The following is a 12,531-nucleotide window of genomic DNA, read 5'->3' as shown; positions in this document are numbered from 1 at the left end:
CTATAAACAGGAGTTTAGAGGATTGATTTAGGTAATTATTTATAGTGATATTGCAATAATTCATTGTCCTTTCCTGTCTGTATCAGACTTTAATGTATACCTAGTGCAAGGCCTAAATTCATATATTTTGGGTGGTGCTGCTGCCATCATTTCCTCTGCAGGTATATAGACATACGCATATAGACATACGCATGCCACCTCACTGATGTTTAAAGCCAAGGTGTGTGTTCTGATTGTTAAGCACTTTTTTAATCAGAAGGAAAAGTCTTATATAGAAAGAATTAGAACAGTTGAGAAGCAGTAGTGATATACAGAAACAAAATTTCCATTGCAATTTAAAATGCTGCATTTTTAATTTAGCTAATCTAGTAAGGTGATTGGTTGAAAGAGGAACATGACTGGAAAAATGGTGGTAGCTGGTGAGCGCGGCTTGGAGAATAATATAAATCTGCAGTAGTTTGGCCATTCCTTGTCCATTATACAGTTACTGAGATTTTGTGTATTTTTAATAATTATAATAAATTATAGAAAATGATATGCAAGGCAGTCTGCTCTGATATGAAGATGGTAAGTCAGAGAACTTTTTTGCATTAGCGGCCAATGTAAGTTTAAATGTGCATTAAATACATTCAGAGAAACCAGTTACATGGTTGCAGTTTGTAATGTAGATGAGGGCTTAACTGTGTCCCTAGACAAGGCTAAAGCCATGGGCCAGTCCACTCGCCCACATACAGATACAGCTGTATTGTACCCAGTTCCTCTTATTTCATTTATTGTGTAGGTTAGACCTTTTATGCCAAGATTTAGTGTTTCCTGCTTTGACAAGTAAATGTGTAACAGCCTTAACCAATAGAGCATGAATTAAATTTGTATCACATAACTATTTAAATAGATCAGGTTTGTAATAGTTACAATTAAATCCATTTCATAGGCCTACAGAGAACAAATAAAAAGGGAGAGTGTACTGACTGCTACCAGCATCTTGAATAACCCAATAGTGAAGGCACGATATGAGCTGTATGTCAAGGTAAGATATGAATGGAAAAAATGATACTGTCATCTCTGATCTTGTTTATGGTGTCACCCTGTTCCCTCTACATTCCCCATTGATGCTAATCTCAGTGCATGTTTGTCTCCTCTGCCTTCTTACAGACCACCCCAATCCATGGAATACCCTCCCGTCTTGATTCACTGAGCCACCTCTCTACCCTCTTTTAAGTACCTTACAAAAATGTTGTGATGCTAATAAGTCGGCTATTAACATGGTGGTTTTTTTTTGGTTTTGTTGTTTTTTTTGTAATCCTTTTGTATTCCCATTTTTGGGTGTCCTTGTTTATCCAGTCTTGTGTGTCCTTTTTACTTTTTAAGCAGAGACTCATGTTGAGTTTGTAAATTAGGTGCATTGTTGATGCTTTATTAGTAAATAACAGTATGTATGACCCTGACTCTTGCAGAGGTTGCAAATCCTGTGACTTGGTATTAAAGCTGCAGTAATCCTTTTGCCCAAATATTCTCCTTCATCAGTAACATAAATGCAAAGATTCCATTGCACATCTCATAACTGTCATACTAAATTGCTAGAATGTCCACAGACCACTTGATTATTCCACTTGTGTTTGCTTCGGAAGAAAATGACTAGTCTGATATAGTTTATTTCAGTGTCCAAATAAATCAGCATTGCCAATAGTAGTCTATGCCACCATAAACTTAGAAAAAAGAAAAGGAGTACTTGTGGCACCTTAGAGACTAACACATTTATTTGAGCATAAGCTTGCGTGAGCTACAGCTCACTTCATCGGAAGCATTCAGTGGAAAATACAGTGGGGAGATTTATATACACAGAGATCATGAAACAATGGGTTTTATCTTACACACTGTAAGGAAAGTGATCACTTAAGATGAGCTATTACCAGCGGGGGGGGAGGGGGGTGGAGTGAGGAAGAAAACCTTTTGTGGTGATAATCAAGGTGGGCCATTTCGGGCAGTTGACAAGAACGTCTGAGGAACAGTGGCGGGGGGGAATAACATGGGGAAATAGTTCTATTTTGTGTAATGACCCATCCACTCCCAGTCTCTATTCAAGCCTAAGTTAATTGTATCCAGTTTGCAAATTAATTCCAATTCAGCAGTCTCTCGTTGGAGTCTGTTTTTGAAGTTTTTTTGTTGAAGAATAGCCACTCTCAGGTCTGTAATCGAGTGACCGGAGAGATTGAAGTGTTCTCCAACTGGTTTTTGAATGTTATAATTCTTGACATCTGATTTGTGTCCATTTATTCTTTTACGTAGAGACTGTCCAGTTTGACCAATGTACATGGCAGAGGGGCATTGCTGGCACATGATGGCATATATGACGGTAGATGCGCAGGTGAATGAGCCTCTGATAGTGTGGCTGATGTGATTAGGCCCTATGATGGTATCCCCTGAATAGATATGTGGACAGAGTTGGCAACAGGCTTTGTTGCAAGGATAGGTTCCTGGGTTAGTGGTTCTGTTGTGTGGTTGCTGGTGAGTATTTACTTCAGGTAGGGGGGCTGTCTGTAAGCAAGGACTGACCTGTCTCCCAAGATCTGTGAGAGTGATGGGTCATCCTTCAGGATAGGTTGTAGATCATTGATGATTGGAGAGATTTTAATTGGGTGCTGAAGGATCATCATCCCCCCCCCTCCCGTGTTATTCCCTCCCCTCCTCCCACTGTTCCTCAGACGTTCCTGTCAACTGCCTGAAATGGCCCACCTTGATTATCACCACAAAAGGTTTTCTTCCTCACTCTCCCCCCCGCCCCGCCCCGCCCCGCCCCGCTGGTAATAGCTCATCTTAAGTGATCACTCTCCTTACAGAGTGTATGATAAAACCCATTGTTTCATGTTCTCTGTGTATATAAATCTCCCCACTGTATTTTCCACTGAATGCATCCGATGAAGTGAGCTGTAGCTCACGAAAGCTTATGCTCAAATAAGTTTTAGTCTCTAAGGTGCCACAAGTACTCCCTTTCTTCAAGCTAAGGTAGTGGCGGGTGAGGAGGAGAGAAGAGAATAGAGGTAAATTTGTATAGGTGACTTTAAAAGTGCATTTCTATACTTGGAATTTCCTGGTTTTCTTGCATTTAGTTCTTAAAGCTGATAGTTTAAAATGTCTTTCCCTGAAGTTGCAGATGGTAAGATTGAGCATATACAACAGTTTAAAGAAGGTTCGGAATTTTGAGTTATATACACTTCACACTTACTGATTTATTAAATATTCATTTCACTACTACCAAAGACAAGTTGTGATTGTACCTGGACATAATAGCAACCTACAATTGACCTGCAAAGGAATTTAAAAAACAAACTATACTTCTTTGAGAATTTGTATACACGGATCCCACTATAGGTGTGTGCTCATAAATCTGAAATCTTTTAGCCATAAGTGTCCCTTTGGGCCGCACAGGCAACCGGTGTAGGTTTGCACCTCTCATAGCAAGGGTATAAAAGGCAGAGAAGCACCAACTGCCACTCAGTTCCTTCTGATTGCCTGTGGTTGTGAGTTGGGTGGCCAACTTGAGTCCTTCTCTGGCTCACGTTGGCCATCCCTGAGCTACATGCCATTGTAGGCAGTCTCATCATACCATCCCTTTCATAAACTTATCAAGCTCAGTCTTGAAGCAAGTTAGGTTTTTTGCCCCTATTGCTCCCCTTGGAAGGCTGTTTCAGAACTTCACTTCTCTGATGGTTAGAAACTTTCATCTAATTTCAAGCCTAAACTTGTTCACAGCCAGTTTATATCCATTTGTTTTTGTGTCCACGTTGGACCTTCAACTTAAATAATGCCTCTCCTTCCCTGGTATTTATCCCTCTGATGTATTCATAGAGAGCAATCACATCTCCCCCACAGTCTTCTTTTGGTTAAACCTAACCTAATTTCTGCGGTAGGATTCTGCAAAGATTCAGTTACTAATTGGTACTCTTTGTCTCCTCATTGATGCCTAAACATGATCAAGACCAAAATAAATAAAATTTTATAATGCATTACTTTGGGTTTGTAATTAATTATGTTATGGAATACTTACTGTCTTTAAAGCACTCAGGGTTTTTAGTTAGCTCTGTTAGGGTCCATCTGGCTGCAGATCAGCATATAATCCATATGTTGATGGTCATTAGATTTTCCCTTCACCCTATGTTACGTAGGTTTTTAAAAGGCTTAATTCATATATTTCCACCAATATTAAGGAACCATTTGCTACCTGGGACTTGCACGTGGTTCTTAAGTCTGACGGACCCTCCATTTGAACTTGTCATGTTCTTTCTATCACCTCTCTGTTTAAAGTGATGTTTTTGGTAGCCATCCCCTCAGCACACAAGGTCAGCAAAATTCAAATTTTGATGTCTGGCCCTCCATATGCTGTTTCATAAGGACAAAGTTACACTCAGGCTACATCCAAGATTTTTACCAAAAGTAGTTTTGGACTTCATGTAAATCAGTTTCTTTCCTTACTGGTATTTTTTCTTAAGTCTCGTGACTCTCTTCTGTGGAGACTAAACTCCATACACTTAGATGTTCTTAGGGATATGCCCTTTTATCTTTTCACAACGAAACCTTTTTGTAAATCATCTCGACTTTTTTTTGTAGCTTTGGTAGTAAGTTTGAGGGGTAGACTGTATCCTCTCAGACTCTATAAATAGGTTACAGACTGCATTAAAATTTCCTATTTTGAATAAACTACCTGTTCCCCCTCAAGTTAGGATACACTCTTCTAGGATCCAGTTGATATATGTAGCTTCTTTCAGAGGGCTTCCTATTTCTGAAATTTGTGGAGCAGCTACTTGGAGTTCTGTTCGTATGTTTACCAATCACTGCTTCATTGTGATAGGTTCTAGATCAGATGCCAAGTTAGGTAGGGCTGTTCTACAGTCGCCATTTAGATAGGACTCTATCACCCACCTCCTTGAAGGATAATTGCTAGTTCTGTAGTTGGATCCATGTGGATAAAGAGAGGTTACTTATATTACAGTAACTGGAGTTCTTCAAGATGTTTTTGTCCACATGGATCCCAGGACGCACCCACCTTCCCCACTGATACAGAGTTCTTACCTGGGTTTCTGAATTAGTGAAAAAACTGACTGGAAGTTTGGGTTGCTTTATACCTTTCCTGTAAGAACCATCCGTAAAGGTACACAGGGTGAATTCACAACCCCAGTGGACACTTGCATGCCATAGGTACATGTGTCTGCATTGGGATCCATGTGGACAAAAGCATCTTGAACTCCAGTTACCGTAAGGTAAGTAACCTCTGTTTTCAGGCTGTGTATTGTATCTCAAAAGAGGGCATAAATCCAGATTTAAGTGTTGCTTTTTTAACCTTAGAAATATTGAGGTTATCAAGTTCCAGTCATGTCTGGTGTTGTAGTCCTCCTAAGCCGACCTTGAATAACATCGTGGTGCTTGAAAAACATCTTAAAAATAAACAAACTCCAAACTTACATGGCTTTCTTGCACATCATAAGCAAAAAAGGCAGAAGCCCAATATTTTTTTCCTTTTCAGATCACCTTTAAGTAATACTCTTGGAAAACTAGTTGTGCTTTAATTAGCTAGCTTCTGCAATTCCATTGTTTTTATTTACTCTTAATACACAGTTCTTAAAGGTGTACAGCAAAACAAAAATGTTCTGTATTGAATGTCCCTACTAAACAGGGAGAGCATTTATGAGAAAATTAAGTTTTGACTAATCTATTTAAAATAAACTCCTGTCTGAAATCTCCTTGCTACTTCCTGGTTCAGTAAGGATAACCAAGAATGTGAATTTCAGATCAGACAATTTCAGTGACCATTAAAAGGTTTATAATTCTGGGTCTAACTTAGTTTTAATTTTGCCTTACAGTTCACCTTTGAAATAGAATTGTCTTCTTGAGAATGAATAGACTGACTTAGGGCATGGCTACACTTGCAAATGTAGAGTCCTTTGAGTTAAATCAGCCTTCGTAGACCGTAGTAGGAAAAGCGCTGCACACACTGACAGCTGCAAGTGCACTGGCACGTTCACATTTGCGGCACTTGCAGTGGCATTGGGAGCGGTGCATTGTGGGCAGCCACGGAACACCTCTTCTCATTCTGGCGCTGTGGCTTGTGGGAAGGGATAGGGGGTGCAGCGCATTCTGGGTCCTGTCTCAACATCCCATGACGCATCGGTTTGCATCCCAGCAGCCCCTCTGCTTCTGTCCATAATTGGCGCCATCTTTCAACATTTTTTGTACTGCGCACTCTGTCTTCCCTTTCAGTCTGTGGGAGTGGAGCCCGAACTGCCGAGGAATATGCTGACGAGTCTCACCAGCACATCACGTTTGGCAGTCGAGTTACTCCTTAAGATCCAAAGTGACAGTGAAGACTCAGACGATAATATCGACACGAGTAATGCATACGACATGAGATTGCTTGTGACATTCACAGACATGCTCACCACCGTGGAACGCTGCTTTTGGGCTCGGGAAACGAGCACTGAGTGCTGGGATCACATCGTCATACAAGTCTGGGATGATGAGCAGTGGCTGCAGAACTTTCTGATGAGAAAAGCCACTTTATGGGACTGTGTGAGGAGCTCGCCCCCACCCTGCAGTGCAAGGACACGAGATTGAGAGCTGCCCTCATGGTGGAGAAGAGGGTGGCTATTGCAATCTGGAAGCTAGCAACTCCAGACAGCTACCGATCGGTTGCTAACCAGTTTGGAGTGGGGAAGTCGACTGTTGGAATCATGTTGATGCAAGTTTGCACGGCCATTAATCGCATCCTGCTCAGAAGAACCGTGACTCCGGGTAACGTGCATGACATTGTGGCTGGCTTTGCACAAATAGGTTTCCCTAACTGCAGAGGGGCGATAGATGTCATGCATATTCCAATTATGGCATCAGTCCGAGTACGTTAATCCGCCTAGCTTCTGAGTATGTTAATCGCAAGGGGTATTTCTCTATAGTTCTCCAGGCACTTGTGGATAACTGTGGGCGTTTCATTGACATTAACGCAGGCTGGCCTGGAAAGGTGCATGACGCACACATCCTTCAGAACGCAAGCCTGTTCATGAAGCTGCAAGCCGGGACTTTTTTCCCAGACCAGAATATCGCCATGGGGAAGCCGAAATGTCCATTGTGATCCTTGGAGACCCCGCTTACCCTTTAATGCAATGGCTCATGAAACCCTGGACAGGGAGCCTTGACAGCAGCAAGGAGTGGTTCAACAACAGGCTGAGCCGGTCCAGAATGACTGTGGAGTGTGCTTTTGGCCGTTTAAAGGGCCGCTGGTGCTCTCTGTATGGGAAGCTGGACCTGGATGATGACAGCATCCCCATGGTTATATCCGCGTGCTGTACCCTCCATAACTTTTGTGAAGGGAAGGGTGAAAGCTTCACTGAGTCATGGAACTCGGAGGTTCAACACCTGGAGGCTGACTTTGAACAGCCAGAGAGCAGGGCTATTAGAGGGGCCCAGCATGGGGCTGCAAGGATTAGGGATGCCTTGAGGGAGCAATTTGAGGCTGAAAGCCACCAGTAATGTCTGGTGCCCTGCACAGGAGTGGAGTGCAGTGGTTCCAATGTTAGTAGGAATTTGTTTGCTACGTATGATACACTGACTTGCAGTGCCTGTTGCTTTCCTGGGCTAAGGTATCTTTTACGTTATGCAATAATAAAGAATGTTTTCAAAGCAAAAAAAATCTATTTAATGAAAAGAAAATGCATTTATTGAAAAGAAACACAGCTGCTTGGGAAACACAAAGGGCAAGAGGGTGGGGTGGGGAACAGTACAATCACAGATTTATGTATGTTCTGTTATCGTACTCAAGCCTTGCTGTTTGGAGTGCTGTGCAATGAGTGCTGCACTTGAGGATGACTACACTGCATGGTGATGGGGGTTGAGTGCTGTGGGTAAGGGTCATAGTTTTCAGGGCTGGGTGGTGAAGCTACAGGTATTGGAGGCAGCTGGTGGCGGTAAGAACCCAGATGTTGGGGAAAGTGGGTTGGAGGTGACATGGGACACAAGGGAAAGAGTTTGGGGATGAGGGCTGCGGGGGAGGGAGGAGGACGTGGTAGAGCTCTGTCTGCATGGCTACGAGTACCTGGATCAAGTCCGCTTGGCGCTCCATGATGCTTATCAGCTGCTCTGTGCTTTGGTGCCAGCGATACGCATTCTGCTGGCGGACCCTCCTTTCACTCTCCCGCCACTCCTGCAGTTTTTGATTTTTATTAAGGGAGTTCTGCATGATTTCATGCAGCATGTCCTCTTTGCTTCTGTGTGGCCTTTTCCTGATTTGTTGCAGCCTCTCGGCCGGTGATAACACGGACGGCTGAGATCTCAAGGTTGCATCTGTAAAGGCAAAATGGAACACTTAACAGGAGCAGCATTGTTCAAGCCAGACAGAGCAATGATTCCCCATACTTAAGGAGGGTGAGCATAGTCTACACAATCTCATAATTTGCCTGTCCCAAAGCAAGTGCGCACAACCCCCAGGAGTCCCAGAATGGTGAGTAAGCACAAGGTCAAGGGGGACTGATTCTTTCATGGCTGTACTGTCCTCTGGGTTTCTGTGCCTTGGGGAGAGTCAACAGCTGCAGGGGGCCCCATACTGAACACTGTTCCCACATTTTCCACAGGAGTTCATCCTGGAAGATACCTTGCTGCTGAGGGTGACCTGGGAAGCAAGGGAGGGTCTTCTACTACAATGCAGCTTCTGCCCTGGCCCATATGCAGGTTGCCTCGGTGCAGCAATGGTCCTCCCGCCCCTCATGGCACAGTAGTGTGGACATGTTAGCCTGACTGGGATAAAGACCACAGTGGCTCTCCCATGAAACCTGCGCAAGCGCATTGCCCAAGTTCTGGATGAGATCTTTTGAAGAGATCACTGAGGCCGATTACCACAATGTGAGAGAGTACTATCAGCACCCTATCTTGCATCTAGGCATACATGCAGCCCTAACCCTCCTCGCCCCAAGAGCCTGCACCAAATAACTTCCTTCCCAAAATAAAAGCCGCTTACTGGGAACCTTTTCTGGTGGTTATCCTTCCCCAAGCACCGGCCACCTTCCTCCTGGCTTGAGAACAGCTCCTGGCTGCATGCATCTAGGGATGCCGGGGTGTCTTCCTCCTCCTCAGCATCCTCGCTCCCACTTTGCTGCTGCTCCTCCTGCCTTGTTGGACTGTGCTCTGAAGTGTCCATGGTGGTACTTGGAGTGGAAGTGGGGTCGCCTCCAAGTATCGCGTCCAGCTCTTTGTAAAAATGGCAGGTCGTGGGTGCAGCACTGGATCGGCGTTTGCCTCACGGGCTTTGTGGTAGGCATTCTGCAGCTCTTTCACTTTAACCCTGCACTGCAGAGCATCCTGGTCATGGCCCCTTTTCATCATGTCCCTTGATATCTGCCCGAAGGTATTGTAATTTCTACGACTGGAGCGCAGCTGGGACTGGACAGCTTCCTCCCCCAAACACTGATGAGGTCCAGCACCTCGCCATTGCTCCATACTGGGACTCGCCTGGCACATGAGGCATGGTTACCTGGAAAGATTCGCTGAGAACACTCCACGCCTGGCTGAGCGAACAGGAAGGGGATTTTCAAAATTCCCAGAGAATTTAAAGGGCAGGTCTGACGGTTGGTCACCTGAGGGCAGGGCAGTAGCGTTCAAAGTGATGACCAGAATGGCTAGAACAAGCATTGTGGGACACTTCTGGAGGCCGATCAGAGCACATTAACAGACCAGGGCATCCACACTGGCACCGTGGCGCTCCAGCGGGGGTGCATCAAACGTTATTCCACTCGCCAAGGTGGAGTACCGGCAGCGCTCTACATGCCTTGCCAGTGTAGATGCGTTGTGAGTTAGAGCGCACTGGGCTGCGTTAAAGTGCTCTAACTTGCAAGTGTAGCCATGCCCTTAGTGTGAATAAGAGATGGAGAAGGAAACCAGCTTTTTCAAATTCACCCTTCAATCCAGGAAGCAAAACTGTTGGAGCTACATGAAGAATTGCTTTTTTTGCAAAGTTTAAGCATGCTCTTTTATCTATTGAGTTGTTTAATGCTGAAGTGATGATGAAGTTTTATCTGCATATCTAACACATGGGTGCATCAGCTCCAACTGTTAAGTGCCAGTTCTGATTTCATTAGATTCAAATATTGAGATCATGATTTCTAACATCTAGAGATTTGTACTTCTGTTTCTCACTTTATACTCATGTTGTCTGTTTAAAATATAAAAATTAGATGCATCTCATCATGAACCTCAAAAATCCATTTTTTGATCTCCATGTGTTGCCCCAGAGATAGTGTAACAAATTCCAGCATTATTTCAACAGTTTTTTCTCTTACATGACTTGACAGTGAATGTTTCTGCTAAATAAAATTAAAGTTTCATTTTTAATGTCTTAGATTTCAAAATATTTGAACAGTGTAATTTCTCTATTTTAGGGTGAAAATCCTTTTGAAATTACTGATCAATCTCAGGATCAGCAGGCAGGGGAGGAGGAGGAGGAAGAAGAAGAAGAAGAAGACAAGGCTGATGAGCCTGCTGAAGAGGAAGAAGAAGAGGAAGAGGAGGAAGAAGAAGAAGAAACAGAAGAACAAACTGACTTCACCCTTGACCAAACTGAAGATAACTAAATGCATGAAAATGAAAAAAATTCAAGTTGAAAAACAGCTTTTTATTTCTGTTCTAAAGTGGCTAAATGCAAGACTTTGTAATAGTATCACAGATGAGACTTGTGTAACATCCCCACCCTATGCATGCATTCCATTATGCAGTAACTTGTTTATATAATTTCTGTTTGCCATTTGTTTAAAATGACATTAAGACCATTTTAGTTGAGCTTTTATAGCAGCCAGACTGTTAGAGCTGATTAAACCATTTTGTGTTGTATATTTTTTTAAGCTTCCTTTTTCTTTTTTTGGTGTTGAAAATTGGCTATATTATTAGTGTTTGTTCTAATCACTTGAGAAAGGTAGTTTGAGGGTAAATATTCCAAGTGCAGTGTGACATAATACATTATGCAGCTCATAATATTTACCCCTTAGGGCTACGATGCATAAATTTAAAAATTGTGCTGTGAGTGTGGTTATTTTTTTGGAGTGTATCGCACACTGTATAGTAGTGTACATGTTATAAACAGGCCTTGTAGCTTTTTGTGATAAAATGTACCAGTTTGTAGTAATAAAATGTTTTAGAAACATTTGTGTTCTTATTTTTTGTAATTAAATACTAGCAAAAATTAATTTTTTTCAGTAGTTGTGAAGAAATGTCTGCAAGTAAAAATTCAAATATAAATCCCACTAACCCAATTTGCAAACCTATTATTCCATTTGCAGTTCAGTGATTGACACAGCACCCTTTATTGTTTGATGCTTCAGAGTTTCAGTCCTCACCTATCAATATGCCTTCCATGCTTCCACCTGCTTTGTAGGTGTACATGGGGAGTATGTGTGTGCTTGTGCACACTCTGCATACAGTTCTATCCAGTTGGGAGGTAGAATATCTGTCCTTGTGGACCCTTGTGACGTGCATTTAACATTTAATATGCTTTGATCTAGTCCTCTTTTGAACTGGATTAATCAAAACACATTAACAAACTTAATTTGTAGCTATTTCACTGCCATTTTTATGTAACAGAGAGGGTTGAGATAAAGGAGCAAGGGCTAGGGGGAGGAGGGAGGAAAGTAGTTGTGGTGGAAACAAAGCCCTGGTCTACACTGGGGGGGGTTGACCTAAGATATGCAACTTCAGCTACATGAATAGCGTAGCTGAAGTCGGCGTATTTTAGGTCGACTTACCTGGCTGTGAGGATGGCGGTGAGTCGACTCCTGCCACTTCCCCTTCAATACCGCTTCCGCCTCTCGTGAGATGGAGTTCCGGAGTCAACAGGGAGTGTGTTCGGGGATCGATTTATCGCATTTTACACGAGACGTGATAAATTGATCCCCGATAGATCAATCACTACCCGCTGATCTGGAGTAAAAAGGTGAGCAGGGGTTGGCTGAAAGAGAATTTTACTTCTTGTGAAATATAACAGGTGGTCTGTAAGACTAAAACATATTCAAGACGTGATCATTGACACGGACACTATGCTCCATATTCTTTATGAAAATATGCTGAAAATATGGATATGACAACAAATATACTTTACGCAAGGTGGGTCTTGTAAGGTATCATTGGAAATGTTATGATTTACTGAATGTGATTATCCAATTCATATGTATGTATCATTTCTGTACCTAAGGTTAGGAATATGGACTATGTAACCATTACAACTCGGTGTGTATTGGGAAGACACCCACCAGACGACAGGCCATCAAATTTGATGGGCCATCAGGAAGGAATAACAAAACCATGAAGATACTAATCTCTCTCCCTCCTGGGAGGTCTCCGGGGATGTAACTGTGACACTACTAGGTCAGGTGGTCTTGTTACCTGATTATCTCAGAGTGGTAGCCATGTTAGTCTGTATCAGCAAAAACAACGAGGAGTGCTTGTGGCACCTTAGAGGGAAGGAAGATCAAGTTTGGGAAACAAAGGATTCCCACCTTATGTCAATCT

General features: G+C 42.8%; 1 protein-coding gene across 2 annotated transcripts in view; it reads left to right on the top strand.

Annotated features, from left to right (window-relative positions):
* The window catches only part of ZNF326 (zinc finger protein 326), a 37,189-nt gene extending 26,019 nt beyond the window's left edge, over window positions 1–11,170 (top strand). The window contains exons 9-10 of one of the 2 annotated variants that reach the window (XM_038413116.2): window positions 932–1,027; window positions 10,413–11,170. In XM_038413116.2, coding sequence (XP_038269044.1) covers window positions 932–1,027; window positions 10,413–10,604 — 288 coding nt within the window. In that variant the 3' untranslated portion in view covers window positions 10,605–11,170. Of the gene's footprint in view, window positions 1–931; window positions 1,028–1,152; window positions 1,691–10,412 lie in introns of those variants that run through there. The other variant, XM_038413117.2, reaches the window with a different exon arrangement.
* The last annotated feature ends 1,361 nt before the right edge of the window (window positions 11,171–12,531 follow it).

The sequence above is a fragment of the Dermochelys coriacea genome, chromosome 8 (assembly GCF_009764565.3).
Source record: "Dermochelys coriacea isolate rDerCor1 chromosome 8, rDerCor1.pri.v4, whole genome shotgun sequence".
NCBI classification, from domain to species: domain Eukaryota; kingdom Metazoa; phylum Chordata; order Testudines; family Dermochelyidae; genus Dermochelys; species Dermochelys coriacea.
Note: the sequence above shows the minus strand (reverse complement) of the source record. Positions and strands in the feature narration are given on the sequence as shown.